General features: G+C 49.5%; 2 protein-coding genes and 1 pseudogene across 3 annotated transcripts; 1 reads left to right on the top strand and 2 right to left on the bottom strand.

The window, feature by feature from the left end:
• Positions 1-585: 585 nt before the first annotated feature.
• LOC27208378 (tubulin beta-3 chain) lies at positions 586-6,988 on the bottom strand. Of its 2 annotated transcripts, none has more exons than XM_016183963.3 (4): positions 6,667-6,988; positions 2,050-2,158; positions 1,744-1,988; positions 586-1,687 (listed from the first exon to the last, which is right to left on the bottom strand). In XM_016183963.3, exons 1-4 carry the CDS (start codon positions 6,721-6,723, stop codon positions 734-736), a joined length of 1,365 nt encoding a protein of 454 aa, XP_016029441.1. In that variant the 5' UTR covers positions 6,724-6,988; the 3' UTR covers positions 586-733. The 2 variants fall into 2 exon arrangements, with proteins under 2 accessions (XP_016029441.1, XP_016029440.1); XM_016183962.3 differs by having other exon boundaries at positions 1,744-1,985; positions 6,667-6,976.
• Positions 6,989-10,388: 3,400 nt separating this feature from the next.
• On the top strand, positions 10,389-10,890 carry LOC27207258 (annotated as a pseudogene).
• A 3,670-nt stretch (positions 10,891-14,560) lies between these two features.
• On the bottom strand, positions 14,561-18,646 carry LOC6736040 (long-chain fatty acid transport protein 4). The gene is made up of 4 exons (XM_016168885.3): positions 18,515-18,646; positions 16,882-17,158; positions 15,347-16,823; positions 14,561-15,009 (listed from the first exon to the last, which is right to left on the bottom strand). Coding segments are annotated over exons 1-4 (2,064 nt in total). The 5' UTR covers positions 18,516-18,646; the 3' UTR covers positions 14,561-14,700.
• Between the last annotated feature and the right edge of the window lie 2,026 nt (positions 18,647-20,672).

The raw sequence follows: 20,672 nt of genomic DNA, 5'->3' as shown, positions 1-20,672 counted from the left end.
AAATTGCCTTTTATAGAGGATCTCATGAGAGTTGTCGTTCGATTATCTTTGGATGAGCTCGTTTATCGTACAGCCCTAAACGTGAGTGCCGCTTCCAGGACGCTGGACATTCTCGAGGCGAGATTTCTGCATAAATTCGATATCCTTTGCAATACTAGATACTTGTTGTCCTTCTGCTGACGTTGCGATATAAATAGTAGTATAAAGATGACGTGGGATAACTTGGGGTTATGAATGGAGTGACGTGGGTGGTGGGTGGAAACGGGTGAAAATGGCTGCGAGAAATGCGATAGACGTGCCTCCGTGTAAAGTGTATATGGTATATAGTATAGTATAAAGTATATAGCGCAGAGGAGGTGACAAGTGCCGAAAATGAACAAAAAGATGAAGATGCGAGATGTCAGATGTGAGATGCGAGATGATGCGGGATGGGCGATGATGGATGACGAGCTGGATGATGGGGAGTAGCGGAAGCGGGGGCTTGGGAACATTTCCGTTTGATGTTCTAACTACGCTTGACCTTCCTGTCCGTCTGCATGTCCTTCCTGTCCGTGTGTGATGATTGTGGTGGTGTGTGGTCTGCGTCTGCTGTGACTGTGTGTGTGTGTCCGACGGCGGGGGTCACAGGATGCTGCAGTGCTTGGCCGCCAGCTGGTGGCGCATGCCGCGCAGAAAGCGCACATCCCTATCCACCCTGCCGTCACGCACGCCCCTCATTCCTCTGGCCACACCATTAAATACAATCGCCCTCGACCTCCTCCTGATTGACCTCCGGGTCGAACTCGTCGTCGGCGGTGGCCTCCTGGTACTGCTGGTACTCGGACACCAGGTCGTTCATGTTGCTCTCCGCCTCGGTGAACTCCATCTCGTCCATGCCCTCGCCGGTGTACCAGTGCAGGAAGGCCTTGCGCCGGAACATGGCCGAGAACTGCTCGGAGATCCGCTTGAACAGCTCCTGGATGGCCGTGGTGTTGCCGATGAACGTGGAGGACATCTTCAGGCCCTTCGGCGGGATGTCGCACACCGCGGTCTTCACGTTGTTCGGGATCCACTCCACGAAGTAGGAGCTGTTCTTGTTCTGCACCGCCAGCATCTGCTCGTCCACCTCCTTCATGGACATGCGGCCGCGGAAGACGGCGGCCACCGTGAGGTAGCGACCGTGGCGCGGATCACAGGCGGCCATCATGTTCTTGGCGTCGAACATCTGCTGGGTCAGCTCGGGAACGGTGAGGGCGCGGTACTGCTGCGATCCGCGCGAGGTGAGCGGCGCGAATCCGGGCATGAAGAAGTGGAGACGCGGGAATGGAACCATGTTGACCGCCAGCTTGCGCAGATCGGCGTTCAGCTGGCCAGGGAAGCGCAGGCAGGTGGTCACCCCGGACATGGTCAGCGAGACCAGGTGGTTCAAGTCTCCGTAGCTGGGATTCGACACCTTCAGCGTCCTGAAGCAGATGTCGTACAGCGCCTCGTTGTCGATGCAGTACGTCTCGTCTGTGTTCTCCACCAGCTGGTGGATCGACAGCGTGGCGTTGTAGGGCTCCACCACGGTGTCCGACACCTTGGGCGAGGGCACCACCGAGTAGGTGTTCATGATGCGGTCGGGGTACTCCTCGCGGATCTTCGAGATCAGCAGGGTGCCCATTCCGGACCCAGTGCCGCCGCCCAGCGAGTGCGTCAGTTGGAAGCCCTAAAGACAGACGGAATCAGTACTAGATTAAAACGTTTCCATCCAAAAGTACCCACCTGCAGGCAGTCGCAGTTCTCGCACTCCTTGCGGACCACGTCCAGGACATTGTCCACCAGCTCGGCGCCCTCGGTGTAGTGACCCTTGGCCCAGTTGTTGCCCGCTCCCGACTGTCCGTACACGAAGTTGTCCGGCCGGAAGAGCTGTCCGTACGGACCGGATCGCACCGACTCCATGGTTCCGGGCTCCAGATCCAGCAGGATGGCCCTGGGCACATACTTGCCTCCCGACGACCGCGTGACTGCTGAAAGGGGATGCGATTAGTGAAACCCATTGGGCCATCTTATGACATGGCAAAGTGTTACCCGATGCCTCGTTGTAGTAGACACTGACGCGCTCCAGCTGCAGATCACTGTCGCCCACGTAGATGCCATTGCAGTCGATGCCGTGCTCCTCGGAAATGATCTCCCAGAACTGCGGAAAAGCAAAGGGAAAGTGTGTTAGGAAGTTGTACTCAAAGCTGGATCCTAGCATCATAACTTCTTCAGATTGCTTTAGAAAGAAAGCCATATTTACTGCGCTTCATTAAACTGGCAACAAACTCGTTTGATTAGAAGTAATTAGTATGAGTTTTTCAAGCTCAACCCATATTAAACCAATTAACAAATTCGCTGAACGTCAAATGCTTCGTTCGAAGAAAACTTGCCATGTTTCTCAGAAATAAATATACGTACATAATATACGGCATTGAGATAAGAAGCTGCATCCCGCATCTTGGCAGCTCCTTATCCGCCACTCCAGCGGAGATCTTTCATCCTTATCGGCCAGCCCATATGATATCTTTATGGACCCAGCGGAGCACTTGGCGATTGCGGATTCTTTAGTCCGCACAAAGACCCACTAAATATTCCCGGAGCCGTTCATCAAGTTGAGTAATTGTGCCCACCCAGCCATGTCAGAGTTCATGTTGAGCCCTGACATATGGAATCCGCACGAAATCCAAAAAAACATAGAGAGGCACCCAAGAACCATTCTAGACTCCTCCGATGTGAAAATGTGACAATGTGACAAACAACAAGGCGCAGCCGCAGCCCATAAAGTTTGAGGTTTGGAAAAACACACAAGTACGAGTATATATATGGGCTAAATGCGGATGCGGACGGCCTGGCCTGGCCTGGCCTGTCCATATAGGGGGCCTCCGATGGCGCAGTCAGAAGTGAGACAGATTGCCCCGAAAAAAGGGAAAACCGAATTTATGTTTAGTTTTTCAAACGTCAGTTTTGGACGCCGCCGAACATGCCCTGATTTAGTGCTAAATTTAAAAAATGCGTCCGGGCTGGTAAAAATTAAGTAAAAAACCCTGTCCCTCTCACTGTATGGGACAAAATTTCCACGACACGCCGCTCCTGGGGAGAAATGCATTTAAAAATAGCGGAGCAGAGCAGAATGGGATGGGTTGCTATGGGATGGGATGGGATGGGATGGGAGTGTGAGAGATACACGACTGCTGACTCATCGGGGGCCAGGAATTAGAGACTGCAGGCCAATGACCCACCATTAGATGGGGCCACCTCCTTAGACACCCCCCTCCCCCTCACTCCAGTGACCCGATCGAAAGCGATAAATTACGAATCTCATGGATACACAGCCATCGCGGCGATTTATTGAGGAAGTGCTCTGCAATTGTTGTGCTGCGTTTAACAAGAACCAAATTTGGGCGCCTACGGAGATCATTGGGCGACTATTTGGGGATCGGTTTTGGGGATCAGCATGGCCCCTCCAACGGAGCGAAACGCGGCTGGCTTGGCAACAGTCCCCGAGATTCTCCGCCGAGGAACAGGGGAAATAATAAAAATGTTAGCGATGTCTGCCGTCTGAGTTGTTTCCCTTTGGCACTTGAACTTGACGTGTGCGACTATAAACAAAGGCACTGGCAACTGGGGATGGGGATGGGGATGCAGCTGGGGATGGGGATCCGACTGCGAGGGGAAGGCGGAGTGGAGCTACCCATGGCGTCTGCATTTCTTTGTTTATTTAAGGCCCAGCGGAGAGGGGCGGAAACTACAGCAACGAAGTGAATCTCTGGCAACTGCAATCTTAGCAAGATCATCAAATTTAATTGGAGTGTGGCCGCTGCAATTATGAAGCTCCAGCAACAAAGCGCGGCTTATAAGGCCGAGCAAACAGAAAACAAACCACACGCGGCAGCAACAAATATGAAAACCGAATTAGCACACAAAACTGTTGAAGTGAAAAGTCGTTTTTCACGGCCCCTCCTGCCCCCCATTTCCACTTCCCCCCTTCGGGCACGACCATCGCTGATCGCTTTACTTTTCCATTCGACTAATGCTCCACCTTGGATTTTCATTTGCCAGATAATGGCTTTGTTGGAAAACTGTTGGCCTTTTCGGTGAACGGCAGTTGGAGGCATAAACGGAGGCACAGTTAGATTGCAATTATAGATTGATGGCTTTTCGGCCAGATTTATTTCGGGCGAACACGATCGGTGGCGAGAATTCAATTTGGTGAAGAAAACTCGCTTACGGTTGATTGTTTGTGATGGAAAACGTTCTGCAAATGGAACTGGCCAACTGTATCTTGGAAAGCCCCAAGCAACATGGTTGTATGGGAAGATAGTAGGTCCTAGGAGTACATGTTTCTTTCCTTCACATCTGTCCAAACTATCTATTATGAATGTGGAGTTCATTGGTTTGCTTTTCGACAATTAGTTCATCCACGAAAACAGACAACATCTGTTCTAACAGCTTCGCTGGCGAGTCCAATCTTCAATTCGTGTAATTAGCTCGCAAAGCTAAGCTCTGCTGCCTGGAGTCTAGTAACTGCAACTGGTCTAAGCCCCCTTTGGAGACGGGACCGCCGCCCCTGGCCACGCCTCTAGCATGCGATCATCTGGCGACTGGCAATCGAGACGCCCTCATTAAGTGTTGCATGTCTGGGAGCCAGAGACTCCTCCACTCCCCCAATCCGCGACTGCACTGCGTCTATGCGAGACTCGCGAGGAGGGAATCACTCGAGCGTGAACTTGGAGCCCATCTTCTTTCTGCAGAGGATCGCTGGCTATGCAAAGAGACGGAGAGTGCTATTTTCACAAGATATAAAGCATTTGGCATCCGAGGAGGAAAATTCCTCGATTGAAGGCCCCGCACCCGCACCCACGCCCACTCTTGACTTTTGTCTTTTCCCGCAGCTGCTGTGGAGTGTCAAAAAAGACGGAGGAAGGCGATAAGAACTCCGAAAGAGAGCCCCGGGTTTATTGACTTCGGATCTGGACGGCCCCTTGGATCCTACTTAATCTCGGAGGCCGCTCACTTAGTATGCATTCATCGTCGTGGCTCGAGCCAAAAGGGGAATCGCACACAGAGTGGCCAGTGGGCAACCCCGGTATCCTGTAATCGTATACAGGACAGGTCCGGTGAGTCACTTCCTTCCTCTCCTGCACTTGTGCGGTTTTCGGGCTGGCAGAGGGCCATTCCTATTCAAGAAGCCGCTTGTCCACTCAGCTGTTAGTTTTTTCTTTCTCAGTTTCCCTGCTTTTGGGGTCTCACATTACCAAGGGGGGTTCGCCGCTCAAATTACCAGACAAACTTCCCATCATATCTCATTCAGTACTTATATACCTACGAGCGCTGCCCCATAAAACCATTGCTATTGCCGAAATTCCGGGAAGCCGAAAAGGCAGGCGAGTTTGCTTTCAAATTGAAGCTGCTGACTAGTCAGTGAGTCGCTGCGTCGTCTAATTCTCCCCAAATTGACTCATATCAAGTGATTAAGATTCGCGGGCTTATCTTTCGTGAGTGTACGACGATGTGGCTTTATCAGCGACCCACTTTGTACTGGGGGGGCCATTGGAGTCTGTGGCATTGACATTGATGCCGCAGAAAAATGCACTCAGCGGGGACCCACTTGTAAGAAACACATCGCTCCAAACTGGTATTGCCAAAAAACAACTGAGTTCGCCAAAGCCGGTTGCCTGCCTGCCTCCTTTTCGCGAAGAACTGCACTTTGTTTTTCGGGCGTGCTGATTGGATTGAGTGGACTATCCTATATCCATCGTATGTACAAATCAGAACCCAATTGCTACGATCGTTTGCATTACTCAAGTTTCCGTTTCTCGTTCACTCCGATTGATAAAAGCCCAGTAGTGGTTGGCACTATTGTTCATCGGATACTCTACCCGTAATTCTAGGAAAGATTAGAACAGCTGCAGTTCGGTGGATGAAGGGGAAGCCTCCTATATTTGCTTGGGGGGAACTTGTTCCCCATTATTTATTTATTAACTGGAGATTATATTCATAAACATGAATGATGGCTTTCAGTTACTACTCCAGTGATTACCAACTGAATCAAGTTATATTGCCCAACCAACAAAGCTTTCTTTACATACTATTGCTTCGTTTATTGCAATTTTTGTGGTTTCTTTGGAGCGCAGGAAACTCAAGCAAAGCGAAAAGATTTCTCCGGTCAGATAATTCGAGAGATTTCCCTCCTCGGCCCAAAGTTGCAGTAGTCCCCAGAAGTTTCCTCGCTGATTTGCGCCTCAGCCAAACATAATGCTCCCTCCCTAAGTTCCCCGCCCAATTTCCCCGACAGGGTTTGCCATGAATCACTTTTCGTGATCTGCAGCCGGCCCAACCCGTTTTCTTTTTTTCTTCGTCGCGCAGCAGAAAGGGCATATCGAGTGCCAGACGAGCTCAAAATAAGTTTCTTTCAACGTCCACTTTTTGCACTTTGCATTTTTTATTTAACGTATATCTGCTCGTTTTTTGTTAATTTTCTTTCGCTTTAATTGCTGAATGCGCTGAAAAAGGCGGCGACATCGAACCGCGCGTCGCAGCGATCATTTTGGAAACTCATTGAAAAACGTTTTCGGGCAATCTGAATAAATTAAGTGCCACCAGAAATCGGCGATCGGCCGACTCGAGAAAATGCGAGTTGCAAAAGAGACTAGTGACGAGACCTACCTTAGCGCCGATTTGGTTGCCGCACTGGCCGGCCTGCAGGTGCACGATTTCTCTCATCTTGAAAGCGGCGATTTGTGGGGTCGATTTGTGGGGCTAAGGCTGGAATCGGATCTTGGTCTCAGTCTGGAGAAGGATGCACCGCACGGTCCGAGTAGCTGCTGGATATTCAGACGTTCAGATGTCCAGAGGTTCTGATGCTCAGCTTTTCAGGTTTCAGAACGAAGGCGCAACTTCACCGCACAACGCACAAGACACAACTGATCGGCGGAACAAAACTCGAGTCCGTCGACGATGTTCTGGTGACTTTGAGTCGACTGCGACTCGAGTGCCGCCGCTGCGGCCAGAGCGAGACGGCCGATCGCACTCACACCAAGGCAGCGGCTCACAGATACACACACAGCCACAGTGCGCACAGTGGGGCCAATGCGGAGTTATCCAGCTCAAAACTCGTCACATGGCAGCACCTCTTGGAGTTCAATTGAAAATCCAATAAGTTAACTGACCTGTCATTATTATTCAATCATATTTTAAGCAAAAAGGGGTTCATGATAACCGATCTTTTCAGTTATTTTGCTGCAATTTTTAATCAATTAGTGACTAAAAACAGTTGACTAATTTCTCCTTTGACTCACTCCCTTCACTACTCAACTTTAATTTTTAAAGTTTCATTTATCGTTTGTTGTTTTCAAAACTCACTGAGGCATTTGAGCTGTAATTTAATAAAAATGTTTCTAAAAAACATTAAGCTTTTCCATATCTTCATATCCGAAAATGTGCCATTAAACTCGCTTGCCTGTTGTTTTGTACCAATAAAATAGTGACTGTATTATGACTGGGCTAAAAATATGTTCGAAGTATAGGGGGGAGGCCATGGGGTGGTCTCAAATCATTTTCGGTAATTCGAAAGTTTATGCGTCAATCGGCGGAAGTTCGGGAAAAGTTTCGCCAAAGGAGTTGGGTGGCAGGGAGCCCAAGTCAGTGGCAAGTGTAATTTGGAGCCGCCTTTCGGTTTCGTTATTAATTTCGCATTGGCTCATGCACTGGCGGCAGAAAATCGGAGAAACATATATAGTTGCATATTGTGGCACCCCGCCGTCGCTTTCCTGTTCCTAAGTTCACACATTTTTACGCTGTCAACTGCAGCGACTTTCACGTTCTAATTTTATCCGGCAGAACGCACAGGTATGCAACTCGACTCCCCGACTCCCGACTTCTCCGTATCCGCACCTACGTATATGTATCTGAGATTCAGAGACCCACAGTCCTACGAGTGTGTGCATTTTCCGACTGGCTGTGTGCACTTCCACAAAAGTGTCACCGCAGTCATTAGAAATGTTTCGTCCTCTTACATGTGTTTTTCCTTCGTTTTGGAGCTCCTAATGCACTCGGTGAAAATGGAAATGAAAACGAAACGGAGATGGAAATGGAGATGGAGAGGAAAAGCGAGATGCAGAGTGGTATTTTTAGACGGACTCCGCTCCGCTCGGCTGGCGACTTTCCCGACTCGCAGCTCGGGGACTGGGATTGGGATTTGGATTTGGATCTGCGGCGTCAATTTCCCCATTTCCTCGGAAATCAATCAATGCCCCGGCAAGACAATTTGTAGTCGTTTTACTTTCTAATTGCATTCAAGTTGAAAGACCAAGAGCAGGCCTAAGTGGGGAGCAGATCGGGCTCGGACTTCTGCTGCTCAAGTGCCTCGGTCGTTCCTATTTCCATTCAGCGGCAGTCAAACCGCAAAATTCACTTTAAGTGCGATGGCAGAGCAGGCATGGTGGAGCGGATCGGAGCATCCATATCTCTGCTCCTCTGTTTGCTAAATTTAAATGCACCACAAAATAATCTCGAATTTACGAGCTCGAATAGACAAAATGTTGTACATTCATGCGCAACAAGAGGACTACAATCTTTCGGCTCGAAGGCGACAATCGCTGGAGGAGTGGGCTGAAAGGCGGAGGTCATTTTGGCCAGCACTTGGTTCCCAGGTCTCTGGACCAAGGGACAATGTATGCAAATATGGCTGACAATTCTAGTCGGCTAAATGTCAGAGGGCGTAGCCTACAGAGGGAATTGACTGAAACGATGGGAAAGAAGGATTCAAGCACAAGAATTTGATCTAAGATGCTCTTAGCTGAGTAGTTACAAAGGATTGAAAATGTTTAAACTAGCATTGTGATAGATGCGTATGCTGACCTCTTTTCTACGCACTTGGGGGATTAAGCTGTTTCCAAGAGGCCTTGCAGATTAGAGTTTGGAAACAATAATATCAATGGATACTTTCTCCGACAAGGACCCCTCGATGGGCAGGACTACGCTTGTGACGAAACGTACCGCCGTGTTTTCACAAGGCCCACTAATACCAATGGAAGGCGGTGGCCTGCATTCAGCTGGAGAGGGTGTGTGTGTGTGTGGTTTTGGGTGTGTGCGAGTGTGGTCCCCCCCTTCCCCACCTTCTTCCCGGGAGCCCGCAAAAAGTAACAAATGTTTTTTTAGGATTTGTGTTTTGGGAATTTTTGCACTTGTGTAAATGTAGCTCGCACACGCACAAAAAACACACCCACACACACGCACACTCGGGGCCACACATTTGGGCAAAATGCTATATATGCGTGCAATACAATATGTGGCCAGCATTTGTCTTTTTTGTATTTTGTATTTGCGCATTGCCATAGTTAAATTTATTCGCAAACAACAAAGGCAACAAAAACAACACATACACACATACATAGATGCGTGTGCAATAGTGCAAATGTTATTACCGTGTTTACATAGTCGCATGCTCGTATTTATAAGCAGGCAATTAGGTTTGATTGATTTGCCAGGACAGGCCATATTTTAATTTCTTGCCTGCTCTTCGACTCTTAATTGCAATTTATAATTGGCATTTTAATTTCTGTTGCTGACAAACCTTTTTGTTCTACACAATTTTTATGTAAAATTAATTCTGGATAATTGCATTCTGGCTGCATGAGTTTCCCTTTTTTTTGGAGCTTTGCCGCCTCTTTTTGTGTCCGTTGGCAGCAATTTAATTGAACCTGATTGATTTTTGCTGATGTTGTTGATGGAAAAATAATATTGTTGTAAAATCATAACAACAATCCACGTTGGCAGGGGAGTGAAAGCCGGCAGCTACACTTTTATCTCTGGACTGAAGCCCGAAGCCTACGAGAATCGAACAAAGCATAAACACCTGTGCTTTCAACCCTTTTTTTTGAGCTTTTCCTTTAAAATGTGTGGCATGTTGAGGGCTGCCATCCATTAAATTTCAACTACTTTTTCCTGCAGCGTAGAAATTAGGGAGAAGCAAAATAGTTGTCAAACCAAAAAACACATTTATATTGGCCAGTTCAGTTCGCCGCTGCTGGACACTTTTTCGAAAGGAAAACACAGTTCGGCCCTTGCCCCACCACCCCACCTTCAATTAGCCGGCCCCGCAAAGTTGCAACTTTCAGCAGAAATTTATGCAACTAATTTTTCGCATCGTTTTTTATGGCACCACCGCATTTGCCTTCGCAGCAACGAGCAGCTAACATCTGCTGCTCTGGCTGCCGAATAGTTTTTGCTGCCAATTAGTTGTTTTAATTGCAAAAACGTTGCCAATTATGCAACACGAGGCGAGACAAGCAGCAACAAGCGTTTGCACCGACACCAATACCAATACCGACACCGCCACCGACCAAATGACAATTTAATTGTTGTGCCCCCGAAATCGCGCATACGCCATGTGGCCGCAGGCTCGAACGGCCCGAGGACTCCTTACACCTTTCCATCGCCCAAGGACTATATCGGGGATATTCAATATCTATATATAGTATGTACGGACGAACAGCCGCAGCCATTTCAATAAATCTTGGCAATGCCCTAAAAATATTAGCATAATAAAAGGCGCGACAACAAAACAGAAGGGTCAACTCAATATCGGAGTCGCTGGGGGCTGGGGCTTCCAGCGCATTTGGCACATTTACACAAACAGACGGGCCAAGGAGCAGCAGATTTATGTCAGCAACAAGCTATCAAGCAACTGGGATATGTCACCCACTCCCCCACAAAACGACCTTAATACGCATAATTTGGGGGCGCAAAAGTGGGAGGCTTTGTCATATAATGTGCTGCAGGCTTCGATCAGCTATAAAAATTCAAATTTCGCACGGCGCGCACAAAAAATGTTCGTTGCCAGGGAAGGATGCTCCTCTGAACAGATACCCTGCAATTGGGGTAGTATGAATGTGATGGTCACTGTCACTCTTACAAAGCTAAACCCACTAAATGAGTAAGGGAACCATGGGAAATTCCATTAAGTACGCAATAAATTAATAACTGATTTAGAGTCATTCTTCTTTCATTTCTAGGTAATTCGAAAATCCATCAGATGAGGAGGATGGTGCCTAACTCCTCCTGAATTTTCATATTGGGTAATGTGTGTGATTGCGTGGATATGTAGATGTTGCTTCTCGCCTACATATAAACATTATATTGCCGGGGGAACGGGGCACAGTGCTGCTCGCTCAGCTGAGTTGCCGCCTTCACATTTTGGCCAATTGGCCAACAAGTGTTGCCAAATTGCGTTGCGGTTGCTGGCCATAAATAACGGTACTTTTGTCATTTATACACATAAATTGCAGCAGACGCTAAAACGCGAAAAAAGAGCGCCGACGAACGCAAGCTCTGCCCAGCAAGCCGCGTTGCAGGAGTGGCCCACGTTACTGGCCATGTCCTGCTTTGGTAGAAATGGTAAAAAAAAATGGGAAAATAGCTCGGCACAGTATAGGCCTCCTGCTATTCGTCCAGCCGGGATACCAGAGCAGCAGAGCAGCAGAGCAGCAGAAGGCCAGGAGACGCCACCACGAATGCCCACCAACTAACGACATCGGCGACACAACGCAGCTGTCGCTCGCCATTTGGCAATAATTGTTTAATATGCGGGCGCATAAAGCGGTGGCCCCATAAAAAACAACACAGCGGATTGGCCAGGACGAGCCAGCTGTGGGCCTTCAAAGTGAAATGGTGGCGGGTGAAATGGCTAAAACCCGGAGAAAGCGGCGCACACACGTGTGTCCTCTGCGTCCTGCGGTCCACTGGCTCTGCTGCAAGCTGTCACGTACTCCCTATCAACATGATTCGAGGCAAACTTTCCGTTCCTCGAATCCGGAATCCGACATCAATGCCGAGTTGAAATGAATAGGAAAAAGTTTTGGAGCGCCGGAAAAAGTAATTGCGTTACAAAATGCCAATGCGGATTGAGGCGCCACCGAAAGCATGCAGCACAGCCGGCCAGCCGAATGCAGTTAATTACGAAACTGTCAAATCCAAAAGGTGCCACGAATCAAAAGGCTCACACATACCAGTGCACGGCAAGGCGGGTGTGTGTGGCAAGGGGGAGTGGCACAGGCCAAATAGGCAGATCAGCCGACAAACAGCTGAAACCAGCCGAAATTCCGTATAAAAACAAACAGAAAGCACAAAAAACACACAAAGCCAGGGGCCGCATGTCGAGTGTGTGTTGCATTGTGCGAACTTTTGACGCTCCTGCACAAACACAGGTTTGTGAAATATAATTTTGCCGCATTGTTGTATTAAATGATGTCAACAACAGCCGTCCAGCTGAGCTCCGGCTACCAATAGCAGCTCGAGTCTCCGGCAGTCGAGTCCCGACCAAATCGAATTTAATTGCATTGCCGCCGCACGTTGGCTTTTAATTAATTTTTGCTGCCTTCTGCTGGCTTCTGCTGCTGCTGCTGCAGCCCAGTCAGCGCCCCAAAAAGGCCAAAACCAAACAAGCTAAGCTCACACACACACACACACTCTGGCTCTCTCCGGCCAACGGCCAACAACAAACACAAGCGACAGTCGAAGCTCGACAGGCCAACATCAAACGTCATGCACAGGTGCAATGTAATTAGCACGAACTGACAAAGCTCGCCAAGGACCCAGGGTGGGCTAGAAAAGGGTCGTGGCCGGGGAGTGGGTGGCGGTGGCGGTGCAGTATGAAACATAAAAACAAAAGCAAGCAAAACCTTTAAGCCCAAATGCATACAAGCAGAAGCGGAGCGATCCAAACCAATTCAGCCAGTAGCAGCAGCAGCAACAACAGCAGCCACACCAACTGGGGCTAAACGGATATCGAGTAGTCAGATACCCTGTAACAAATGCTGAATATAAGTTATTTAGATAAGTTCTAAGTTTAATTATGCAAATGCAACATGATTAATTCCTTCGCATCATTTGGTTTCCTGCACAGAAGCTACAAACTAAAGGGAAACCTTATATGGCACCTTTTATTTTACAGCCAGCCCAGAAGTAGGCAACACAAATTCATATTCCGCATGTGCACTTTCTCCGCCCGAAGATGGCCCATAAAAACGCTAGCCAAATCCGAGATTAAGTCGAGCAATCAATTTGGAATACCCCACTTCGGAAAAGGGTAAGTGAATCGGGAGAAGGGCAGCAGCAGTAGCAGCAGCAGCAACAGCAGCAGCAGCGGAAAGGAAACGGAAACACTGGTGCCGTTTGGTCGTAGCTCCACTGGCAGCGTTTTAATAGCTTTGGAATTCCAATGGCAGCTGTGGCGCCGTCGCCGAGCTTCGGCCTCCGCCACCCATCGCCACCCTTCGCCACCCACCGCCCGTCTGTCCACCCAGAGCCTTCTAAATGAGCCCAAAAAGGAGCAGGAGCAGGACGAACGGGAAACAATGCCAGCAGCGAGCGACGTTCTTGTCGAACATTTCGAAAAATTATTGAGAAATTTTTAATTTTCCCACTTACGCAGCCCAGGCGCACGCGAAGTTACAACAACAGCAACAGGGGCCACTGGCAACTGGCAACAGCAGCAACAACACCACCGATGTTGCAGCAACAACTCCCATGTTGCCTGTTGGTGTCAGCTGCAATGGCTGTTTTTGTTGTTGCCTTTATTGTTATTAGCTATGCGAACGTATTCATGCACTTCTGCACCCACAACTGCCATTTTGTTTATGACATCGACGATGGCGTCGCGAAAAGGGCGCAGCGGGCGTGGCGCAGGGGGCGTGGCCGGGGAGTTTGGCAGCTGCTGCAGCTGCAACTTTATGTGTATTTCGGGCATCCGGCTTTTACATTGTGTATTGGAATCCCGGGATCCTTGCAAAACTGCAGTTCCCCCGAGAAAACGTTAGAGTAGTGAACCTTTGTAGCTTGCATTGTATGGCGGGGCCCAAGTAATCTTAATCAGGCATAATAGATATCTTAAAAGTGCATTCCAGGACCTCAAGGAGCTTGCATATATTCCAAGTGAAATAGCATACCAATAACGATCCTGCGAAATCGAAGAGGACCCACTTCGCTCTGCCTGCAACAACTTTTGGCCATCGAAGAACCTTTGGCATCCCAGGAGCAGCGCCATCGCCATTTTCGCTCCCTTAAAAGTGGCGCCCAGCTTTGTTTGCCATTTCTTCGTTTTTTATGATTGCCTGCCACAACTTTTTCGCCATCGACATCGACATCGATATTGGTGGCCGTCGACGATGTTGCGCTGCTGCGGTTGCAAGACCTTGCCTTCCTGCTCCTGCCATTGTTTTGTATGGATTTTGCACATCGTTTATCTTAGGCGACGGCCAACGAAGTCGCAGCTGCCGCAAGCGAGCGGAAATGGCGTTAATGTTGCAACAGTACAGCAGCAACTGTAAAAGTAGCAGCAGCAACAGCAACAGCAGCAACAGCAGCAGCAGCAGCAACTGCAGCAGCTGCCAATGAGCGAGAACTTAATCTTGGGGATTTAACACTTTCGATATATCTTGTGGCGGTAGCAGCATCTTCTGGCCGTAAAACGTATTGGCTCCCATTATCGGTTAAGCTGCCATTTTATGGCCAAGAAACGCGCCCGGCATTTTGGGCCAGCAGCGAAACAACTTTATCACTATTTCGGCATTTAGGTATTTTGGTCTTTCGGAATCAGTCGTTGTTTAAGCGTTAAAAATACATTGGGACAGACAAGCGTTTTGCAATATACACTGAGGAGTGGCTGGAATACAATTGTGGGCACAAAAGGGCACTCTATCCTTAGAGTCCCGCCTTTCCCGATCGCAGCAACTCGTGCTGCTCCTGGCTGAGGGGCCTGTAGATCCCGTCCTGGTTCAGGTAGTATATGGGATCTGAGAGCTGGCCGATGTCATACGCCTCTTTGGCCAACTCCCGTTTCTTCAGCTTGAAGGTGGCCGTGCGCGGAATCTCGTCCAGCAGTCGGATGAACAGGGGGCGGGCGTAGGGGGGCAGACTGCCCCTAAGCACTACGGACAGGTATTCCATGTCCACCTTGCGTTCCGGATCCACAATCGCCGCCATTCCCGCCTTGCCCTCCACATGGGGGATCTGAAAAGATAAGAGTGCCGATAGTGAAAATCAAGGTTTGTGGCTTGTGGTTTCAGGTGGCTTGTTATCTACATGGCACAACCCAGAAACCCAGTGACTAAGAGCGACATGGGTAGTTCCCTCAGCTACACTGAAACAATAGTTATATATGCGATCTAGAAACACAGATTTCAGGTTGCTATTAATCGGTAATCACAGCCAGATTCCATTCATCTTTCTCAATTGGGCATCGTAAAAAATACTCCTGTCTGTCCACCACCAACCATTTGATGATAAGGTCTCAATTATTTATGATTTAAACTTAAATAAAAAGAAATCGGAAGTATCTGAAACTCACCTGCACACCGTAGACCACGCAGTCCTCCAGGCCAACGCAGTTCGTGATGATGGCCTCCACCTCCTGGGTGGCCACGTTTTCACCCCGCCAGCGGAAGGTGTCTCCCGTGCGATCCTTGAAGTAAAAGTAACCGAGTATGTCGCGCACCACCATGTCGCCCGAGTTGAAGAAGACGTCTCCGGAGGTGAAGACATTTCGTAGGAGCTTCTGCTCCGAGGCTCCCTTATCGGCGTATCCATGGAAGGCACTCACGGCCCGCCGGGCGTCCACCTTGCCCACCAGGAGACCCGCTTGCCCAGGCTGACAACTGATGCAGTGACCCTTGGAGTCCTTGAGCAGCTCACCCGTGTACTCGTCGCACCGCAGGACTTGGACAGGGTAGAAGCTCGATCCGTAGACGGGAACAAATCCGATGGCCCCCACTCGGTTGGTGATGTTGATCAGGTTGGAGTTTCCCTCGGTGGCGCCGTAGATCTCTCCTATGTGCGGAATCCCGAAGCGACGGACGAACTGTGACCAGATCTGCGGCCTCAGTCCATTTCCGTACATCAGACGCAGGTTGTGCTTCTGCTGATCGGGGGTGTAGGTGGTGGCCAGGAGGTAGCGACACAGCTCCCCGATATACTGGGCCACAGTGCAGTTGTAGCGATTGCAGTCCAGCCAGAAGTTCCTGGCCGAGAACTTCTTGCGCAGCACCACCGTGGATCCATTGAGGATGGCATTGCCCACTCCCACGATTCCGCCAGCGGTGTGGTAGAGGGGAAGGGGATCGTACACCACATCGTCGCTGGACATCCTGAGCATGTAGTAGGATCCTGCGGACATGAAGAGGAACCGCAGGTTGGTGATCACAGCTGCTTTGGGCAAGCCCGTGGTTCCAGAGGTGTAAACGTAGAGCAATTTGGAACGAGCTTCTTCAGGACAGGCAGCACTCGGTAGCTGCAGTTTCTTTTGGGTCTTTAGAGCAGTAACCAAGTCCACAGCTCCTGGCAAAAGATCATGTCCAGCCACCCCACGAACCTCGTCATCTGTGTACTGATAGATGGGCACCTCGTCCAGATGCTCCTTCTCCCTCAGTGATCTCAGCACATCCAGGAGTTCACTGCCCACAATTAGGGCCTTGGCATTGGCCACTTTGATGGAGTGCCTCAGAGACTCCCCGCGCAGATTGGAGTTAATAAGGGCTGTGATTACCCCGAGCTGGGAGAGACCCAACCAAATGCAGGGATACTCCAGACGCGTTTCCATCAGCAGCGCCACACAGTCGCCCTTCTCCAGGCCGCGATCGTTAAAGTATCCGGCTATCTTTTGGCTAAACTCCAGAGCCTCTGCAAAGCTTAAACGGCGATCATCCATCAAGAAACATGTCTTCTTGGGGCGGCGTCTGGCCTGCTCCTGGAAACAGCGGGCCACAGTGAATCCGCCGCGGTCCTTCCTCAGTAGGTAGATGTTGAGGGCCACGAATCGCTGGAAAGCCCTAAAAGAGAACGCAAGTTGGTGGGTTTCTCCGGGAAATTAGCCACTCGTATACCCACTTCAGGTCCCTGGACGTGGTCATCACCAAGGCATAGACGAAGGTGGGATTTCTTAGCAGGAGGGCCACCACTGCTCCCAGTGTTAGACTGGCCAACGCGTTGTCCCAGCAAAAGCCGCCGAAGATCACTGTGGCCAGCAGGATGGTTCCCAGTCGGGTGGCCAGCTTCTGCTTTAGGTTCAGCTCCAGCAGGATCTCCATTTTCCCGCCGCCAGCCTGCTCCTGATTCTGATCCAGATCCTGATCCTCCAGATCGGGGCGCTTCTCGTTCTCGCTCACTTCAAAGGGCAGGGGGCGAAAGCAAACATGATCGAAACAGTTAGTCAGATATTGCTCAATCGTACGGATATGGTTAGTGACAGCTAGGGAAAGGCCAAATGGAGCACTTTGTGGATGCCACCCTTCCGATTCCAGTTCCACTTGTGCCTAGGGCAACCGCATGCGAGTGACTGAGTGATAAGCGCACCATAGTGCTGTCTGATACCGATTTACTGCACGGCTTGTGGGCCGCAAGTTCTTATCAGCCGCCATGAGCAGTTTAGGCTGGTGTGGTTTAGGAGGGGCTGTGGGGGAGTGACAAGTGCTTAGGGGTCTCGACTTGTATAGGCTGTGAAAACCCCCTTCATGCACTCAAAACATTTATTCGGACCCAAGTGGAGCAGTGGCAATTGAGCACGAGGGCTGAGTTTTATTTTAGAAACCGGCATGGAAAGCCAGATGTCGCCACCTATTGTAGTCATTACACTACCCCCTCCCAGTGATGATGACTACACCTTATTTAAGCCAATATAAAAAGGGGCATACAAAATATTATATTGCGATCTCGTTAGGGAAAACGGCTAATTACTTTTACATCATTATTAAAGCGTTTTATGTGGGAACACGGCTAATTATTTCATCCGAAATCTACAACTCAAGCGAATGTTTTTATTATGGCGACATTTTATATCAACAGAAAGTGCAGCCTTAACCCTTTGCGCATGGAAATTTTTCGGGTCTCTAGGTGAATAATCTTGCATTAATCTCTGCGATTCCTAGATTGGTCGGCTGGCTAAGTGGTCCCCTGAGTGGGCAATCAGTCCATAAAACCGCACCAGCCATTGAACCTGCCCTGGTGCGAACTGAACTCAACTGATATCGCGGCGTCTGGGGCTCTTTGTTGTGCCGGCTTATCGCGAAGCGCCAAACAATGGAAAGGTGGTCGGAACACTTGTTAATAATGCAGTTACGTTTTGCACAGGGGCTTAATTGGCGAACTGATGTAATCGGACCCCTTTGGGCCCACATGGGTTAAGGAAGCTATCAAGTGACGCGCCGGCTTCAAAGTTCATTGCTATTCGCGATTATGGATGGGAAATGGGCGCTATCTCTATAAGTCTATACTGCCGCATGACTTATGTTCTGGCGTCTACTTATGCTGAAGACCTTGACTTATTTCGTATGCCAGTCACAGAGTTTTCCCAAACGCTTCTGCGCACACGCAGTTCTTGGCACAGGTTTTGGTTGGTTGGTTGGCTGGTTGGCCACGGGCCTTCAATCGATTTACATGGCTCGGCGGCATTTTCCATCCCCATGTCACGATCAATGTAATTCACTTTTCAATGCCAGTGCAGCGCCCCCACCAAGTGACATACTTTTTATTAGCACGATCACAACGGTTACTTGCACGGAAAACCAGAACACATAGGTATTATTAAAATAGCTGCAGTTGCGGCACGACTGATCTGTTCACCCGACGTCGGATCGGAGAAATAACTGCTGCTGCGGTGGGGACCCGGTTTTTATACCCACAGACCTTCGCATTGGAGAGCGGCAGAGAGCAATAGAACCACAAATGTGTGGGGAGAATGAGAGCTGTGGTGAGTACGAACAGCCTCCAAAACTCAGTAAAGAACCTAATGATGATGATCACGATTGGAGATCGCTTAACTAACGGCTGTTGAGTTAACAGAGCGCTGTTAGCTTTCCCAATCAATGTGATGGAATGAATGACAATCCCATTCCATCGCAACTATATTCAGAGAGAAGTAATTCAAATAATATGTTGATAATAGCTTTCTACGTAACAAGTGGAAACTGCTAATTTAAAGCACCCGCCAATCCAAATCTCTTTGAGAGACAAAGTTTGGCCGTTCTACTTAGCAGCTGGCCTTTCCACCTGTTACAGCGATTCGAAATTTTTTAATTAAGCTTTTTTATTTGCCAACAAAAACAGAGGCGGAAAGTAATGCCCCCCTCCCCCTCCCCACCACACAAGCAAACAAAAAGCAAATGCTGTATGAAAATAAATTAACATAGGGCAGCGTCGCTTAGCTGTCAAATGCCGGCAGCACAAATATAAAAAATATGTGCATACTTTCGGACGGCGCATATAAAAAATGTGCGCACACTTTTTGGCAGCTTTTTGAGTTATCGACGGTGTGAGAGCGAAACTAAGTGAGCGCATATGCGTGTGTGGGTGTGTGCTGGCCGCGCCGGCTGTTCCTGTTCCTGCCGCCCGCTCTCTGTGTGTGTGCGTGTGTGCCAGTGTGCGAGTGTGTGGGTGTGGGCGCCTGTAATTGACACATGTTACGCGCACAAAAGAGCCTGCGACCCGGGGCTCAGTCCATCGTTATTATCGACAATGGCGCCGCCGAAAACACACACCCACCCACATGCACACTCGCTCTCCCGCTCGCACTCTCCGCCCTCTCGCTCCCACCGCCGGGGCTTCCTTCGTGCCTCCATGTCAGATGCCTTTGCTGCACAGCCTTCAAATGCAGGCTCGCAGACACGCAAACTGGCAGCCTCAGTCAACTTTGTTTGTAGCCGGCGAAAACAAAAACACACACACACACTCGCAATGGAGAGGCCCAGGAGCAGGCTAGCACACACACACACAGGTGCAGGACGGAAGTTTAGGGTGGTGACTGCGAGGTACCCTGTATTATTTTACAAAATTCGTTTTCATTGTACGAATCCACTTAACAGCTAACTTCATATGTAAATGAAAACTGATTTACGTTTGTTACTTTTCTTTCGCCCTTCTTTTCATCCTTGCACAGAGTTCAGAGCTTCGAGCATGCCCTCCTGCTCCTGCATTGCTGGGTATGATAACAGACCCACACAATTTCACCGGCACAGCCGCTTGCTGATAACGTTAACGTCAGCTGTGCGGCACTTTGGGCCACACGTGAGTCCTGGGTCTGGTTCAGGGCCAAAGGAGCTCGGCCAGGGGGGCGGTGGACGGTGGGCGGTGTTCGGTGGGCCAAAGTCGTGCGCAGGCAAGCGTCAAACGGTTTGTACCTTGAGCCCCCAGGCGACGGCATCCCTGCTGCCCCTCGCCCCCTGCATTTGGCATTTGTTTGTGTTGTCAACAAAAGTTTCTTTGAAATCAGTAACAGATGTCGATTGAAATGGCACAATTGCTGCCAGCTCGGCTGCTCGGCAGCTCGGCAGCTCTGCTATGTCGAGCATCGCAGGGTGGCCGCCACTTATGCTGAATATTTTAATGCCAGACGCACACACAAGAGGGCCAGGCCAAGATATCCGGCGATTGGGATTGGAGCGGGCTCATTGTGCGCTAGTTGCCTGTCACATTTTAATTAAAATTTCAGCACCCAAGTTTTAATGTTAATGCATTGGCATCGATTGGAGCTGCGAAACAATAGAAGAGGCCCGTGGGCTGTTTAGCAATCCAGGGTGTGGGCAATGTACCCCACTCCAGTTGGGGCATGGAATTCGGAGTTTTGAGAGATTAACAGGCCCTTCTGAGGAAGTGCAAGTGCTACGAGCCATATGGAAGCTAAAGCT

The sequence above is a fragment of the Drosophila simulans genome, chromosome 2R, assembly GCF_016746395.2.
Source record: "Drosophila simulans strain w501 chromosome 2R, Prin_Dsim_3.1, whole genome shotgun sequence".
NCBI classification, from domain to species: Eukaryota; Metazoa; Arthropoda; class Insecta; order Diptera; family Drosophilidae; genus Drosophila; species Drosophila simulans.
Note: the sequence above shows the minus strand (reverse complement) of the source record. Positions and strands in the feature narration are given on the sequence as shown.